The 19,173-nt window shown below is 39.3% G+C and overlaps 1 protein-coding gene across 12 annotated transcripts in view; it reads left to right on the forward strand.

Moving 5' to 3' along the window:
* LOC117547876 (CUGBP Elav-like family member 2) overlaps positions 1–18,203 on the forward strand; it is a 50,339-nt gene extending 32,136 nt beyond the window's left edge. For 2 of the 12 annotated variants that reach the window (XM_034218771.1, XM_034218778.1), the window contains exons 9-13: positions 8,810–8,950; positions 10,313–10,435; positions 11,016–11,225; positions 12,950–13,096; positions 13,543–18,203. In XM_034218771.1, the coding sequence (XP_034074662.1) occupies positions 8,810–8,950; positions 10,313–10,435; positions 11,016–11,225; positions 12,950–13,096; positions 13,543–13,670 (749 nt within the window). In that variant the 3' untranslated portion in view covers positions 13,671–18,203. The remainder of the gene's footprint in view (positions 1–8,809; positions 8,951–10,312; positions 10,436–11,015; positions 11,226–12,949; positions 13,097–13,542) is intronic. The other 10 variants (XM_034218776.1, XM_034218779.1, XR_004569253.1 and 7 more) reach the window with 9 other exon arrangements.
* The last annotated feature ends 970 nt before the right edge of the window (positions 18,204–19,173 follow it).

A 19,173-nucleotide genomic window follows, 5' to 3' on the forward strand; every position in this document is an offset into this window, starting at 1 on the left:
GGCTGTTGTTATGCTTGCTGTGATGTTACATTAGTCCGTTCTCTGCTTGTAATTATGCCGTTACAAGCTTCAAAGTTGTTTTTATCATCTGAATTTGCCGAAACAAGTTTAATATTCTGAAAGCCAAGACTTTGTTTATTTGAAAACAGATGAAAACAAACTGTAGTTTTACTTGTATAAATACTTCAATTTTATATAAAAGACATTTTGCTTTAATCCCATGTAATTGTAGAATGAACACAGTCTTCCTTTGTATAAGTCAGGTGTCTTGAGTAGTCAAAATTACCTACAAATCATTGTACACATTTGTAAATATTATTTTCCACTTGTTACCATTGTGAGTCTATTTTTATGCAGCTCTGCGTGATTTTGTGGCTACAATTCAGACTAATACGCTACCAGAGGTGGAAAAAGTACTCGATCTTGTACTTGAGTAAAAGTAGAAGTACCAGAGTGTAGGAATACTCTGTCACAGTAAAAGTCCTGCATTCAAAATGTTCCTCAAGTGAAAGTAGAAAAGTATTATCATCCAAATCTAGTTAAAGTACCTACAGTAAAAGTAGTCATTGTGCAGATTGGTCCATTTCAGAATAATATATATGATATGTTTTATAATGATTGATCATGAAAGTGTTCTCAAAGCTGGTAAAGGTGCAGCTAGTTTGAATGACTTTGTATACTGCAGGGTAGCTGGTGGATTTACTCCAGGTGGAACTAAAGTCTGATTCAACACTTGGTTATATTTTACACCATCCACATCTGTAAAGTAACTAAAGGTATTAAATACATGTAGTGGAGGAAAAGTACACCATTTACCTCTGACTTATGTTCACTTCCAACCTAAAAGTACCTCAACAATAGTAATCAATAATGTATTGAAAAGTTATTTGGCTGATTGTTGTATATTGGCTCAGCCAGGTTATATGGGAGGCACAGTCTACGTACAGATCACTCATTTTGAAATATTAAACTTAGTTTTATTTTCTTTAATTTTTCATCCTCGTGTAGAAGGCTATCACGAAACACACATTTGGTTGTTTATAGCATAAAGAACATCTGATTTAATGTGAGGTAGGGAAATAATCATTTGAGTATGTGTATATAAATATGTAATTTACAACAGCTGTAAGATGCTTGAAAAGCTGGAAAATGCACCTTGAAAATGCTTGAAAAGTGCTTGAATTTGACTTTGGAAAAGGTGTAAGAACCCTGAAGCAGGAATTGCAGGACCCAGAGCGCACGGAGCACAGAGCGGACAGCAGATAACGGAATTGCAGTTTTATTGCTTATAGATTATCAGAACATTTCAAATATCACATTGGATATTAACCTATGGATTAACTACATCATCGTTTTTGTCGTTGTAATGCCATTGAAGACCAGTTTAGACCAGACAAAGAGGAAGGTAAGCCATGTTAGCCTAGCGCATGTTAGTACCTAGCGCCACTTGTTTTGATGTACGTTTTTGTTGATAACGCCGCGAGTTTGTATCTTTCAGTCTTGAGGTGGGCACCGTTAGATTCTGTGTCTTTACGATCATAAACGATGTGTTGGATGTGCAGCTAGGATAAGTAATAAGGGAGCTAGGAGTGATTTTCGGTGCAGTAATAGGTTAGCATTTTTCGCTCGGGGCTAATTCAGAGGCTCACGGAGCGTCCACACTACAGCTTCAAAAAAAGCTTGGAGCTGGGCGTGTTTGAAGTTTGGGGATTTTATTCAAGCAACGCGACCAACAACCAATCACATGAATCTCCCGCCCCCGACATACAAAGCAAAAAACCCCCAGGGATTTTATGGGAGCAATATATATATATATATAAACTCCCCAAACAGGCGAAAACCTACCAGTTTCACCCACTCTCTCTGCCACCTCCCTCCATGCCTGGTTCCTCCAGTTTGTATCCCGGTAGGTGAAGAGGGTCTGGTCATACAAAACCGGGTGATTTGCTACGGCGATAATTAGTTTCTCCTCCATCTTTTTTTGAAATATAGAAATGAACGGCGGGATATCTCTCCCAGCTTAGACGCGGTTTGATTGGCTACGGCTTGAGCTGTCAGATTTTCCGAAACGGGATTTGATTGGCTGGCGTTGGCTACTCCGGCGTCGGCGGAGACGGACCGCTATGCTACACACAATTCAGTTCGGCGAAAAAGCGAGGCAACGTGACGTCACCCCATTCAAAGTGAATAGGCAGATTGAAGCTGTCGACGCTGTAGTGTGGACGGGCCGTCACTGTTAGCATTGTGTGGTTTTTTTGGGGGGAAAAAAATGAAAAAGATCAGTTAAATGAGTTTTTTCACGTTATATGGATATTAAATATTAAGGTTCCTTAGACGTTGTTTCCTGCAAATGACGCGATTTCGGCCCCGGAACCGGGCAGTGGCGGCGCCAGAGATTTTCTCTAGGGGGTGCTGTGGGGTAGCTTGATGTTTCATAGAGGGTGCTCAAACATTAAGGGTTTCCCATTAATGCACCAGCACTACAGTTGAATTTTCTACTGCAACACTCCCCACACGCACACACACACAGTGTACCCGCGACTGTTACAATGAAGGCTCGATAATCAGCCTAGGTGTAAGCAGGGGTAAAGTGCTATTTTTACAAGTGGGGAGTGGACCTCACCTCCTCTAGGAGGGTCCTCACCTCCTCTAGTGGGGGAAGATTTTTTTTAAATATTGACGTTAAAAGCATCAATCTGGTGCACTTTGAGAGCAACATTAAGAGATCTATGGATATATCTCTCAACACCCATATGAAACAGAACTGTAAACAGATTTTCTATTTCTTTATAGATATTTTACAAATCACTCCCCTTTTAAAACAAACCGTTTGAGACCCACTGAGATAACTAGACTAAAGTTAACTATCTAAACACAGAGTCCTTTACTTCACATGAGCTGAGGTTATCTGAGACTCTCAGTCTGACAGGAGAGAGTTCTCCCTCCACCTTGTTGTTGAAAAAGCTCCTTATATCCGTTAGCTTGGCTAGCTAGCACCAGATGCTAACCACAACGATCTCCGGTAGATACCCACCGGTGCGCGAGCTCTCTCTCGCTTGCGCGCACACACAAAATAGCTCGTGCCACACACACACACACACACACACACACACACACACACACACACACACACACACACACACACACACACACAGCAGAGCTTGAATGAAACAGACCCAGAAGTAAGCTACAGGGTTCGTACGGGTGCTTGAAATCCTTGAAAATGCTTGAAATTTGACGTGGTGTTTTCAAGGTTGGGAAAGTGCTTGAATTTTGGGAATGGTGCTTGAAATTGAGATAAAGTGCTTGAAAATGTAAATGCTTTACTTTTACAATAAATTGCTGTCTGACTGAATAGTTCGCTTTTTAGATTAAAATAAAAAGAATTGCGTCGCTTCTAAAACAGCTCCGCTGCGGCCTTCCCGCGCTATGCGCGCGACCTGAAAGTGTTTGTGTTACTGTGACCTGGGCATTCTGATGAGAGTAATAGATGACTGTGTGCCAGGAGGTTGCAGTTTCAACGAGCGTTGGCTAGCAGAAGACAAATACAAGCCATGGCTAAGACGAGGGTCAAGCCCACGAGTAGCGTCCTGCAAAGTTTGCAAAAATAACGATGGGAGAGTCTGCGCTGACGAGCCACATGAAAGGTACGCCGTATTAGCATTTTAGATTAGGCTAACGTTGCATGTTACGTTTGTTTAAGCTAACGTTAGAAAGCTGAATAGCGAACTCGATTGAGGGATAATAATAATTGCAGGGGACAATCATTTCAGAGGAGCGTACCTATGTTAATATGTGCGTTACAGTCGCCATCCTGTGGTGTTCAGAGGATGAAGCACTCACGGCATTTGGTGTTATAGTCACGAAATATAATCTATTGATTCGACACAGAGCGATTTTGAAAGCAATGTATTTCTACTGGTAGTATGTTTCGTGCCTAAACCAAATCTGACTTGATCTATCGAAATCAGTCACATGTCCCGAAGACACATTTTCGTTTGTATTACTGGTCTGGGGGAAGCTCGCGAGTGTGTGTGTGTTTTTGCGTTTTTGCGTTTGTGTACCGGGGAAACACTTACAAGAAACACCGGCTGTTGTTATGCTTGCTGTGAATGAACACAGTCTTCCTTTGAAGATGTATAAGTCAGGTGTCTTGAGTAGTCAAAATTACCTACAAATCATTGTACACATTTGTAAATATTAGTTACCTTTTTGAGTCTATTTTTATGCAGCTCTGTGTGATTTTGTGACTATAATTCAGGCTAATACACTACCAGAGGTGGAATAAGTACTCAGATGTTGTACTTGAGTAAAAGTACAAGTACTCAGATCTTGTACTTGAGTAAAAGTAGAAGTACTCAGATCTTGTACTTGAGGAAAAGGAGAAGTACTCAGATCTTGTACTTGAGGAAAAGGAGAAGTACTCAGATCTTGTACTTGAGTAAAAGTACAAGTACTCAGATCTTGTACTTGAGTAAAAGTAGAAGTACTCAGATCTTGTACTTGAGGAAAAGGAGAAGTACTCAGATCTTGTACTTGAGTAAAAGTAGAAGTACTCAGAGCTTGTACTTGAGTAAAAGTAGAAGTACTCTGATCTTGTACTTCAGAAGTACCAGGAATACTCTGTTACAGTAAAAGTCCTGCATTCAAAATGTTCCTCAAGTAAAAGTAGAAAAGTATTCTCATCAAAATATAGTGAAAGTAGCGACAGTAAAAGTAGTCGTTGTGCAGATTGGTCCATTTCAGAATAATATATATGATATGTTTTATAATGATTGATCATGAAAGTGTTCTCAAAGCTGGTAAAGGTGCAGCTAGTTTGAATGACTTTGTATACTGCAGGGTAGCTGGTGGATTTACTCCAGGTGGAACTAAAGTCTGATTCAACACTTGGTTATATTTTACACCATCCACATCTGTAAAGTAACTAAAGGTATTAAATACATGTAGTGGAGGAACAGTACACCATTTACCTCTGACTTATGTTCACTTCCAACCTAAAAGTACCTCAACAATAGTAATCAATAATGTATTGAAAAGTTATTTGGCTGATTGTTGTATATTGGCTCAGCCAGGTTATATGGGAGGCACAGTCTACGTACAGATCACTCATTTTGAAATATTAAACTTAGTTTTATTTTCTTTAATTTTTCATCCTCGTGTAGAAGGCTATCACGAAACACACATTTGGTTGTTTATAGCATAAAGAACATCTGATTTAATGTGAGGTAGGGAAATAATCATTTGAGTATGTGTATATAAATATGTAATTTACAACAGCTGTAAGATGCTTGAAAAGCAGGAAAATGCACCTTGAAAATGCTTGAAAAGTGCTTGAATTTGACTTTGGAAAAGGTGTAAGAACCCTGAAGCAGGAATTGCAGGACCCAGAGCGCACGGAGCACAGAGCGGACAGCAGATAACGGAATTGCAGTTTTATTGCTTATAGATTATCAGAACATTTCAAATATCACATTGGATATTAACCTATGGATTAACTACATCATCGTTTTTGTCGTTGTAATGCCATTGAAGACCAGTTTAGACCAGTTTAGACCAGACAAAGAGGAAGGTAAGCCATGTTAGCCTAGCGCATGTTAGTACCTAGCGCCACTTGTTTTGATGTACGTTTTTGTTGATAACGCCGCGAGTTTGTATCTTTCAGTCTTGAGGTGGGCACCGTTAGATTCTGTGTCTTTACGATCATAAACGATGTGACGATAAACGAAGCTGGTAAAGGTGCAGCTAGTTTGAATGACTTTGTATACTGCAGGGTAGCTTGTGGATTTACTCCAGGTGGAACTAAAGTCTGATTTAACACTTGGTTAGATTTCACATCATTCATCCAGATCTGTAAAGTAACTAAAGGTATTAAATACATGTAGTGGAGCAAAAGTACACCATTTACCTCTGACTTATGTTTACTGCCAACCTAAAAGTACCTCAAAAATAGTAATCAATAATGTATTGAAAAGTTATTTAGCTGATTGTTTTATATTGGCTCAGACAGGTTATATGGGAGGCCCAGTCTACGTACAGGTCACTAATTTTGAAATATTAAACTTAGTTTTCTTTTCTTTAATTTTTCACCCTCGTCTAGAAGGCTATCACGAAACACACATTTGGTTGTTTATAGCATAAAGAACATCTGATTTAATGTGAGGTAGGGAAATAATCATTTGAGTATAAGTATGTGTATATAAATATGTAATTTACAACTGCTGTAAGATGCTTGAAAAGCTTGAAAATGCACCTTGAAAATGCTTGAAAAGTGCTTGAATTTGACTTTGGAAAAGGTGTAAGAACCCTGAAGCTACTTGTACTCACGAGGCCTATTATGTGCAGAATTCCTCTCGCTTTCAGGTGGTTTTGATTGAGTGTCCACACGTGGACGTTTAAGGACTAAAAAACGATCCATTTGTCACTTTGCTGTTAGCAAATAATTTGGGGCTCCAGCTAACAGGAAGTCACTCAAGTGTCACAAAGTAATTTAGCCTATGGGTAGGTCAAAAATCTAATGGGTGCTGGCCATTTGCCTAATCATATTACCTGTGTTGGCTTTATGTTTTTGGTCAAACATTTGTTTGTTTCACATTTGCATTGATGTAATCAATAATTTTTCTGATTTAATAAAAATAATAATTTTCGAAAAAAAACAAAACACATATTTCTTGAGGGTGCTTTGGCAATCCTGGGGGGTGCTTCAGGTCCGTGGGGCCTAAGAGGATAACAGAGTATGGTTTTTATTTAATTTTTTTAATTTTTTCACAACAGTTGTCTTTGGATGGAATGAATACCTATAGTGATAATTCTAAGTAATAAAATGATTTTTACAGTGAAAAAGGTCAAATGGAACTGTTGTTTCCCAAATTACCCAGAGGTGAGTCCGCCTGGACTTTATTTTTCTAAATCTCTCTAAAAAGGTCAAATATCACTTGTTTTGCATCAATCTTGATACAGGGTACTTATTATATGTTATAGTTTGGATTCCTAAAGCTTTTAGTCTACTAACCCATCATTGAAGGGTGGTTTTCACTATAAGTAATGTTTTTTTTTAGGCGGACATTAGAATTTACATGTTTTTACTATGTTCCATCTGAATTTACTTTAAAATAAAAACATCTATATTGATTCTGACACACAGGTTTATCATTACTTTGAGAAAAAAGATTACTAATTTCCCCCTTTTTAGGAGTCTAGTTATGGTCATTTGTTCTGGAAATGTCATTTTCAAGCCTGAGACCTGAAAAACAGGCTTGGGGTTAACAGGTTAACGTCTACATGCTACCGCTGGCTCAGATAATGAAAAACAACAAAATAAGTTTACCATAGTTATGTCGATGACACACAAATGTACATAACCATTTCACCAGGAGACTATGTTCCAATTCAAACACTGAGTACGTGCATTGAACAAATCAATGACTGGATGTGTCAGAACTTTATACAATTAAACAAAGACAAAACTGAGGTAATGGTTTTTGGAGCCAAGGCAGAACGTATACAAGTTAGCAACAGTCACATTAATTAAAAACAATTACTAAATCAGCCTACTATCGCCTAAAGACTATATCTAGGATTAAAAGACTAATGTCACAGCAGGATTTGGAAAAACTTGTCCTTGCTTTTATCTTCAGTAGACTGGACTACTGTAATGGTGTCTTCACAGGTCTCACTAAAAAATCTATTAGAAAGCTGCAGCTAATTCAGAACGCTGCTGCTTGAGTCCTCACTGACACTAAGAAAGTGGATCACATCACTCCTGTTCTGAAGTCTTGACACTGGCTTCCTGTGTGTCAAAGAATAGATTTCAAAAATACTGCTGCTGGTTTATAAAGCACTGAATGGTTTAGGCCCAAAATACATTTCTGACCTACTGCTAAATTATGAACCATCCAGATCTCTCAGGTCTTCAGGGACTGGTCAGCTTTCTGTCCCCAGAGTCAGAACTAAACATGGTAAAGCAGCGTTCAGTTATTATGCTCCAAATATCTGGAACAAACTCCCAGAAACCTGCAGGTCTGCTGCAACTCTTACTACTTTTAAATCCAGGCTGAAGACTTTTCTTTTTGCCGCTGCTTTTAATTTAAACTGAGCGGTTGTGTTTTGTTTTTGGTTAATGAACATTTGGGGCTAGTAACCCCAGGGAATCAGTGTCTGGGGACTTTGTCCTGGCTGGTTTTCTCTGTGTATGCTGCTCGGGACGTATGTGCAATACAAGCGTACATAGCTCATGTTCGGAGAAACCTTAAAGAAAGGCATCAGTAAAATGGAACTTCTGTGTGAACTATTCATATCTTAAACTCTACTGTAACTTTTTATTCACGTACTTTTTATTCATGTATTTTTTATTTTATTATCTTTTCTTTTTAATGACTGTTTTTAAATGCCTTTGTCTGAATGTCTTTCATTTTTGTAAAGCACCTTGAATTGCCTTGTGTTGAAAGGTGCTATATAAATAAACTTGCCTTGATTTATGAAATAAAATAATGTTGGAAGATGAAAGATAACTTTCTAAGGATGAGTTACATGGTAACGTGACCAGAGTGAATGCAAAGCAGCATATTAATAACATGAATCCCACTCAATGTTAAATGGAGGAGGCTGAGAAAAAACTATTGTTTTTAATTGAAGACATAGTTTCAAAATCACTTCCCAACTTAAACTGTAAACATGTATTATCCAAACATGTATTTTCCATTTATTCTCGAGAATTGTGTTCCCCCGAAGACTTTATGGAAAGCTTTTTGTGAGGATTTGAGCATAACTTTGGAAGACCTTGATGTTCACCTCTGTTTCTCGGTTCTAGTAGCAGGTGTGAACCCCCTCCAGCTGCAGAACTTCGCCACATTAGCGGCTGCTGCGGCCGCAGCGCAGAGCTCTGGCAACCCAAATTCCAGCAACGCTATGTCTGCAAACAGCGCAGCCCTGGGAGCCCTGGCTAGTCCAGGTAATTAAATACTGGCATGAAGTGTAGAATTTGCATGAAATGCAGTAGTGGAAGAAGTACAAGTGTCTTTCACTTAAGTCATAGAAGCAACACTTTAATCTGATGAAAATATTCCACAAGTAAAAGCCCTGCATTCAGAATCTTTGTATAGAAGTAATTTTAGTTCATTTATGGCGCACTGCAGGGCCTCGCACGGCATAGTTAGGCCTTGGTAGGCCAGGCTTACTTTATGCTGCGTTTCCATTACAGTTTAGTAGCTGGGGCAGTAACTATAGTAACGCAGTGTAGGTGGAGCCGTGAGGTCATCTTAAATGCGAACCACAAAACCAACATCAGCCGTTAGCTGTTAGCCCTCAGAGCTCACAGCTCTGTTCAGAAACTAGACAAAAGTTAAACAAGTACAAACCACAGACTGTCTGTGTCATGGTGAATACAGTCGCTGGTTTATTTATGTCTGTATAGGCCATTGTTGTGAGTGTGGACGGTCGGAGCATATACAACGTTAGCTTAAAAAAACACGCATTTTAAAAGATTTTTCGCCTGCCGTCTGTCTGCAGACTTGTCAAAGCATTAGTTCATGGTTTTTACTAACCGGTATCAGCATGTTGTTACTTCGGCATCATTTTTAAACGTGTATTACAATTAAATCACTGTAAAATATGTTTGTTGTAGTTGTAGCCACTCACGTCAATAGTTTAGCATATTCAGCCCGGTTGTTGGCCCGGAAAGAACCACGATTTTGTAGGGCCAGAAAAATTGTGAAAAGGTACCCGTTAGACGGAACTACCCCTAGTGGAAACGCAACAAAAAACGGGCCGGGTTTGGCACGGCACGCTTGAACCGTGCTACGCGCTGCAGTGGAAATGCGCCATTAGAGTAGATTATTAAGAGTGTTTAGCTTGCTATTTTTGGCCTTGTTGGCTGGTGTCTCGTGTCCGTTACCCTAGTTTATCTTCACGCAAAACTTTTAAATCTAAGTGTAAATAAAAATGCCTTACCCACTGAGATGAATGTACACGTGCTGTGGCAGTATCAACAACTGCTCTGCAACCCTCCCTCCTCCCCATTTCCCTAACGGCCCCTCAGCCATTCCTCATGTGTTTTATGGGAGTTAATCAGCCCCATATAACATTTTATGGGAGCCCCATTTCCCTTTTTAATCTGTGTAAATATACATTGGCTCCATCTGTCTGAGTTTGGCATATTGCTGCTGCGGTAATCACCTCTCCTCGTTAAGAGATAGATTTGAACGGCCCCCTTGCTGCTGTGTCATCCTCTCATAACCAAGTCATATGAGGTGTTTTGAGCATGAGCTAATCACCCTTGTGGTAACCCATATGTCCTTTTTATCGTGTTTTTCAGTTGGATCATCTGCATCCAGCGCCGGGGCTGCCATGAACACTTTGGCCTCTCTGGGCTCCCTGCAGGGTCTCACTGGGACCTCAATGGGCCTCAACCTCAACGCTCTCTCCAACAGCGTCAGTGGTAAGAAGGACCTTTTTAATCGCAGCTAGCTTCTTTTTTAGCTTTTTTAACATTAGTTATTTTGTTTTTTATATGGGGCCAAAAAAAAAGAAGCTCCTGCGCTGCTAAGTTTTATTGACTAGTTGTCCACTTTTTAATGAATTCTCAGAAAGAAAGACAGACTTATTTATTCATTACAATGTAATAGTAATAGCCCTAAATGCTGAACTGTTGCTCTGTATCTGTTGCATGTTGTACATAAACCCACTGGCCACTTTATTAGGTTCCTCTGTAAGAACCTAATTTAATCCAATAAAAGGCCTCAGCCATAAATTCTACCGTTGTCAGTATACCTCAGTAATCAAGAGAAAGTGGATTTAATGCCTCTTGGAAGGTTTCATAACAAAACTGGCCATTATAAACTTTGTAAAGAATGAATATGAGGGAGAGCACTACTGACCTGCATTAGATAGAGGTGAACCTAATAAAGTTGTTATAGTGGTGTAACTTGACAAGCAAAGTTGTAAAAGTTGTTTTTTCTGCCCCCTGGTGGCCAGAAAAGCCGAATTCCCTCCTAATGATTGTCAATCTGTGTTTTCAGTGCGTGATCCGTTCGCTTCTCTCGGTTTGACAGGTATGGGGGGCATGAATGGCCTGGCAGCCTCAATGGCCAACGGATCAGCCGCCAGCTCCATGGACGCTCTGACCCAGGCCTACTCAGGGATGCAGCAGTACACGGCCTCCCTGCCCTCCCTCTACGGACAGTCCCTTCTGCAACAGCAGAACATTGCTGCAGGGGGTCAGAAGGAAGGTGAGAATTATCACAACGCACTGCTGCAGAGATGATGTGTTTTCATAGACCAACCCTGGTTCATTCTGCAATCGCCAATGTGTGTGATTTTGCCTTCGGATTATTGCAGGAAAATAAATCTTTGATTAGATGTTTTTGTTCAGCATAACTATTTTAACAAATAAACACCAATTTAAGGAGAGCTAATGCAACTGGCACGAATAGAAAGACAATTTTACTCCATAAATGACTTTCATGCTCTCCCACAGCTTCAACACCACTAAGGCAAAAGTGGACTAGCCCTTTGTTAGCAAACTCCATTTAAGAGACACGTAAAAGCTACATAAAAATGGCAAGTGGGATATAGTTTTTAGGAGATTATTCTTAAAGCACTTTTTGTTGCGGTCAGTTTTCTCATCAATATATTAACGTATTTTTAAAAGAAAATCTGTTTTATTTATAGAAGATTTACTTATGGATTATTTGAGTGTGTGTGCATCTTGATGCCTCTTGATCCTATCTAATTAGAATTAGTGTTAATTTCGTCAGCTATTTTTTAGTTTTAGTATTAGTCCTGTGTTAAATTTTCTTTGTAGTTTTAGTCATATTTAGTCACCTTCATCCTGTTTTTATTTAGTCAAGTTTTAGTCGACTAAAAGTCTGAGCATTTTAGTCGACTAAAACAGTAAACATTTTAGTCAAGATTTAGTCGACTAAAAGTCTGAGCATTTTAGTCTTATTTTAGTCAAAGAAAACTAATTATTTTAGTCTACTTTTTGTCAATGAAAACCGCTGAGTCTTTTTTAGTCATCAGATTATATAGAACATTTCAGTCAAACTAGTCTAGCCAAAACCAATAATTTGTCATTTTAGTATAAATAAATAAGATTATATCTTGTCCTTGTTTGATGAAAAACACAGGTTGAATGATTAAGCAGCTTTGCAGAGAGTATCTGGTTTGTGGTGTTGTACCTGTGTTATGGCCACATTGCTTCCCTTCTGATAAAACAATGCATTCGCTTTTTTTCTCCGCCTCATTGTAGCGAAAATGGGCCCAAATATCACATCGTTTCTTTCTCCCAAGCAGTGGTGGCTTTAGACTTTTTCGTTGTCAGTCATTTTGACGGACAGGATCGTAACATTTCCGTCATAATCCATTATTATCCGTCGAGTGCACAATTTATCACTCACTCGCGCTGACGGGGGGGTATTCGGTTAACGCGAGTGCGACCACTGCTCCCAAGCCCTGTTGTTGCCATTTTATTTTATGTTGAATAAGGTTAGTTAGTTAGAGACCATGAGTTAGACCCGAGTCTTCCTGACAGTTCATATTGTGCCGCTGCCCGGTATAATTCAAATCTACTGCCGCGCGCAGCACGGACACACAGCTGCTGCCCTGCCGCAGCACCGGAAATGGAACTGCTGGGAGAAAAACTGACTATCAGAGATGTAACGTTATCTTTGATAATATTTCGTCTCTTCATTTTTCGTCAACGAAAGTAAAGAGAGATTTTGGCATAGTTTTTATTTAGTAAACTACATTTTCGTCTCGTCACTTTTCGTCAACGATATTGCATGATGATTTAGTTAGTTATTGTTTACTGCCGTCGGTGCCGTCTCGTCATCGTCTCGTTTTCGTCATGGAAAAAAGGTAGTTGACGAACATATTTCGTCATAGTTTTAGTCAACGAAATTAACACTAATTGGAATGTCCGTTTTTTTCTTTCTCTTTTTACCAAATGGAGAAGGGCCAGAGGGTGCCAACCTGTTCATCTACCACCTGCCCCAGGAGTTTGGGGATCAGGATCTTCTGCAGATGTTTGTGCCTTTCGGAAATGTGGTCTCTGCCAAAGTCTTCGTTGATAAACAGACCAATCTGAGCAAGTGCTTTGGTAAGTGTGTTTTCTTTACAGCCCTTTTGATTATATCTTAAATGCGTGCTTTGTTGTGTGGTTGTCATTTATGTATACAGTAAGCCACCTACCTGCACATGTTTTATTTTCAATACAAAATAATTTAAAAAAAACTTTATTGTGAAGTTGTGTCAGGAGAAATAGCCAACGATAATAACAAAGCTTGTCTTATGGTTTTCTCTGGTGGGAAAGTTATTCTGTCCTGTTGACCAAGAAATATATGGGAAAAAGCCTTGATTTTGCTTTTAATACATTGCCCTTGAGGTAAAGGGCAATGTCGCCCTAACCTTCGTCTGAAGCTGTATTTTAAAAAGTAGTTGAGTTTGGTGCATTTAGTTAAGATTTAAAGGGCTCAAGGTGAAATGGTGTATTATATTTCCTTTAAATGTTTGTAACGCGGGTCCTCCACATTTTTTTGTTCTCAGGGTTTGTCAGCTATGACAATCCCGTGTCTGCGCAAGCTGCCATCCAGGCCATGAATGGTTTCCAGATCGGCATGAAGAGGCTGAAGGTTCAGCTGAAGCGCTCCAAGAACGACAGCAAACCCTACTGATCCTCGCCCCGGGGCCCCCCCCTCCCCAGCTCTATGCTAGCACTGCTAGGGTAAGTTCACCCTCCAGCCAAGGTCACCACAGCAGAGACTCAGTGGGGCAGGGGGAAAGGAGCCCGCCACAGGAGGGAGAAAAATTGGTTGCAATGATCTTTCTACATTTTACTGTATTTCATTCCTGCGGTTTTATCATGTAATTTGAGTCGGATTTAATATTTTAATGTATATGATTATTTATGACTATCACTGGAGTCGGTGTTCGCTGGAGGTATTTTTGTGTCACTGTAATTAGTGGAGAGCATCAGGTGTGTTTCCATGCCATTTCATTGCCTTCAGGTCAAGCTAGAACAGGTTGACTAAGGATCAGTTGTCGTTGACGTCAGGCCACGCAGACCCCGAGCTTCAACCTGTGTTTGGCTTTTTACATTTAGTCTGTCTCGTCCGTTTGTCATCCTTAATGTTAAACTCTTTTGCACTCTAGCCCCGCCCCCCCTCGCCCATCTTTCCTCTTTCCGTCTGCCACCTTTCCCTCATTATCTAAGCCATGTTGAGCTAGGCTACCTCTCTTTTTTTCTATTAACCACCTCTTCCAGTCATTCCATCCATCCTCCGTCTGCCTCAGGGCGACGGGCTCTCCATGGATCTCTTTGGGTACCAAGTATTCAGTCTGCATGTTGGAGTCTCTGCCATATGTCGTAGTGGTGTCACTTCCGTACATCCGTGTATCGTTTTTGTGTGTCGGGTCTGTGGGGGGGAGGAGGGGGGGAAATGTTTGTGTCCTTTACTGTACGTGGTGATTGGCATTGTTTTTGTTGGTTTTTGTGCCTCATGGCTAAACGATTCTTGTGCTGTGGCCCTAACTTTCTCTCCTCTTTGTCCTCTCTCTCTCTCTCTATCTCTCTCTCTCTCTCTTCCTGTCGTGTTTTTGTTCCTTTTTTAGAACAAATCTCCATGCCTGTTTGCTCATCATTAGCCTAGCATGTCTTCATGATGTTGAAAGCCAAGCCAAACTCCTGGCCTCATCATCCCACCATTGTCTGTGATGTCTCTCTAAGCTCGCCTGACCAATACCTGGCCACCCACTGACCCTTGACCTTAGCTCAACCTGATTTCTCTGCATGTATATTCATTTTGTTTTTTCTTTCTGTATAGAAATGTGACAGGTGGGAGAGAGGTCAAGCAAATCAATGTGAAAACGTACCTGCGTTGAATTCATTTAAGATACCTTTTTTGTTTTTGCGAATGTTTTAAAAACCTGTGGGATTTCTTATTTTTAATTTAGCTTTTTGGTTTCTTTTTACCTCTCTCAGTAAAGTTCACTTGAAAGTTGAATACAGGGATTGGCACACAGCTGTGCTATTTGGTGCCATTAGCAATATGTTGGCTTCTTTAAAAAAATAATAAAAAAATGAAATGCTTCAGACCACTTTCCAACACTTTTGAAAGTCTGGCCAGTAAAACCCCTCTCAGTGCTCTGTGATCTCTACATTTTGCGGGCAGTGTGAAGATTTACACCAAGGCTATTTCAAAATATATTTTCACTTAATTTACAAAAATATCCAGTGTATTTACCTTTTTTTTTGAACTATGATGGCACAATAAAAGGTACATTTGCTCTGTTTAGAGAAATGACTACCTACATGAGTCAACTTTTTTAGAACTGATTCACAAATAGACAATCTGTGGTTTAAATGCACACTTAGATTACCTATATTTTATACCATTGAATCTATAGAAGATTAACAGAACCCAGGCAAAACTTTGGGTTTTTTGTAGATTATGTTGTAATGTCATCTGTGTCGTGGGGGGGGGGGGGGGGGCGGGGCGGGTCTTCAGTGTATTACATTTCTAACGAGGATTAAAAAAATCTGTTTGATCAGAGGGTCATTTCTATTAAATTAAAAACACTTTAAGTAAAATTCCTCTGCATTAATTGTAATTTCAACTTCTTGGTAAAAAGTAACTTCTTTTCTTTAAGGGTCACAGTATGTTGACTATTTTTTTCCCCTGCGTTAAAGACATTTAGTGTTCAACTTCCACGGTACGTGTCGTTGGCTTTCTGTGAATTTGTCATTACAAATTTAATTAATGGATGTTTCACTTTGGTTTAGTTTGGATGCCTGAAATATGATGATTTACAATGTCTGTTAATCATACAGATGCCAGACAATGTGTGTTTTTGTTTTAATTTGTTGTTAAAGTGCCCATGTGTCAAACTTAAGCGTTTTTGAATTCACATGTTTTTTTTCTTGTGATATTGCCTAGTTTTCTTTACACACACATGCACACACCGTGACACACACACACACACACACACACACACACACTTTCTGTGGTTGCAAATGTGGGAGCCCCTGAAGAAGAGATCACTTGGACACGACCTGTGGGTCTCTGCACATTTTATAGACACACCTGCTTTTTTTTATTCATTTTTTTTGCTAATTGTTCTTTAAAGTGACTTCTAGTGTCATGTTTCAGTCGTACACGATGCACAGCACATAGATATTACTGAATCCACCACGACTAGTGTTGGTTTACAAGTACATTCCATTTTTTCAGCACAAAGTTTACACTTATTTTTTACCGGGTAGTGTTATGTCTGTTGTACTACACGTTTTTAAGACGACCTGGTAAAATAAAAAACCACTTCACCCCCAAAGAAGGGTTCCCTAAAACTGCGTACCTGATGGCGCTAAAGAGCTGTCAACTCAGGGGCTTTTTTGTGTGTGAAACTAGACACTCACGCAGGAATACGACACAAAATGCACAATTATCACCATTTGACCTTTTCAGTTTTGGATTTTTATTTTATTTTTCGTTAATCAAAATACATTAATATTCCAAAAAATATACAAAGAGGAACCAAATTTGAAACAGTGCTCGAAGGAAAGTGTTGGGAGTTTTGTAAGGAAGAGTTAAGCACAATTGTGGGAGCTAATCACTTTTGCAGAATGTTGTGTGTGATTATGATCCCCAAATGTTCAAGGTACCACTGATTTCACTTTTTAATATGGGCATGTGCTTTTTACAGTGTTTTTCTATCCAAATGCAATACAATATTCAAAGTGCCATATATACGTCTAGAAACTGCCTACACATCCTTATCAGGCCTTGGGTTAGAGATTGCTGCAGTTCGCCTTTTTTGTCTATTTATGCTAGTGTCATGAACGCTCGTGTCACCTGCTCATGTCCCCCCTCTTTTTCCTCCCCACTCTGTGTTGAGTCATTGGTAAATATGTATTGTGATGTACTCAATTTGAACAGTTGGTTTAAGAAAATTGTAGATAAACAATAAACTTCCCTATACATTTAAAGGTTAAACCTCTTTCTTAGTGTGAACATGTGTACTGTAACACTTTGCGATACAAACGATCGGTAAACCAGATGTGAGGGTATTTGTGAAGTCAATAAAGTTAAAAAGAAAAAAACAAGGTCAAACGCATTTAAAGATATTTTTAAATGATCCAATCGTGTGTCAAACACTGAAATGATTGCAGATCTGTGGTCGGTATGCAGTGTATGGTGAAGTGTTACTGTGAATGAATTTTAAAAAGCACAATGTACAGTCCACCGGTCGGAACAGGGGCTTGACTCACTTCAGGGGCTTCCATCACAAATCCCGCTCTAACAATCACTTTCTTTCTTTTGTTGTGTTCATATTCTCAAGTGCTATTTTTTTTTTTTTGACAAGTGTGGTAGCTTTGCATCTCTATAGATATTGTCTTGATCTAAAAGAAAATAGAAAAAAAATAAACTTTTCCTGTGTTATTCTTGTCTGATAATCGGTAGGACTTTGTTCCCGTTCCACCAATCATTTAATAGATGTTTTATCTTGTCTTGATGAAAGCCAAAGTGGGTGCATCTTGATGTGATCTGTATTATACATACAGTAGTTTTTTCTGTTCAGTCAATATCAATTTTTTGGAAAACTGGGTGGGATTTGAGAAAAAAAAGACATACACAGGCTTTCCAATTTCTACAACTGGTTGTTCATATGTATTTTGTACCAGTGAAGCTTTTTATATTGGAAATTAAAGGAAAAAAAAATCTATATTGGAAAAAAAAATTGTCTGGCCTCTCAATGTGGCCTCGCCTTGACCCGGTCTCGAGTTTGGCCTCTTGGTGGTGTCAAGCAATTTTTTTGTTTTTGTTTTTTTGTCTCTAAAAAAAGATGCCTGATTTTGATTTTACCCGGATCTCTTCGTGTTCCTCACATCGTTAATTTCAGTTTTCGGGGGGGGGGGGGGGGGGGGGGGGTTGGGTCCTCTAAGTCGTGGTAAGTTTCATGTTAGTGTTTGTGCTGTCCACATAGTTTAATGGTCATCAGGATATCGACAACTTGTGTGGTTAATTGTCTTAGTTGAAGAGTTAAGTATCCGTTTAGTTTGAGCCTTGCTTTTTACCTGTGTAGAGGTTTCTGTTTTTTCCCATAGCGGAGTGTGTAGCCGAAAGACTCTGTGTTCTTTTTTGGTCAATGTTTGTTCATGTGTGGTGTGTTTCTTTGCCTCTGTCTCCAAATTAAACCATTTCCCCTAATATGGACTGTGAGTCTTTGTGTGTTGTGCTTGTCCAGTGTTGTAAAGACATTTTACAAACCACCCCCCCCCCCCCCCCCCCCCCCCCCCCCCCCCCCCTCCCCCAGTGTGTCATGTCTCGCTAACTTGTTTCTCTGCGTTGTGCTTCTCTTTGCTTACTTTGAGCAGTAACAGACAGCTGGTTTATCTTAATGTTAACCTTTAGAGGTCTGATGGGGGAAGATAGATCTACAGCCACACTGAACAAAATATAATATATAAGACAAAATAGAAATGCTCCAATACTTTTTCTATAAATTAAAAGGTTATTTATTTCAAAAATGATGGTTGAAATTTAAAAAAATCAATTTTATTATACGTGATTATAACACAGGGCGTGCCTTAGCTGGTCATAAAACAAGACCAGTCTAATGGATTAGGAAGTCTTGAATCTATTTTATGTGAGAAAAATGGGAGTTTTTGTTATTTGGGCCTGTTATTTATCCTTGAAGCTGCACCCGAAGGTGTTTCTAGAAACAATTTAGTGCGCACAAACAAATATAAAGTTGAATTAAAATGTGCAAAGACCTTGAGTTTAGACTCTTCAGTGGTAGTGAATGGATTAATCAATTAGTTAGGGAACAGAAGGTTAACGTTTTTACACTACCAGATGTAAGCGGGTGATCAGAAAGTTGGATGTTTTAAACTGCATCTGCAAAATTGGTAAGAGAAATCTTTACATTTCATAGACCGAAGAATAAATAAATGGAAACATCTATGCAACCCTGAAAACCAAAGACCCTACATTTGTTGGTTCTTGATTTTCAAATACAAGGATTTGCTTTTTATTTATGTATGGAATGAGCTCCCCATTGACATCAGGACAGCAGAAAGCCTACACATCTTCCGGCGCAGACTGAAAACTCATCTCTTTCGACTCCACTTCGAGCAATAAAATGACTAACAAAGCACTTATATACTAATACAGGACT

Source organism: Gymnodraco acuticeps, unplaced genomic scaffold (genome assembly GCF_902827175.1).
Source record: "Gymnodraco acuticeps unplaced genomic scaffold, fGymAcu1.1, whole genome shotgun sequence".
In the NCBI taxonomy this organism is placed as follows: Eukaryota; Metazoa; Chordata; class Actinopteri; order Perciformes; family Bathydraconidae; genus Gymnodraco; species Gymnodraco acuticeps.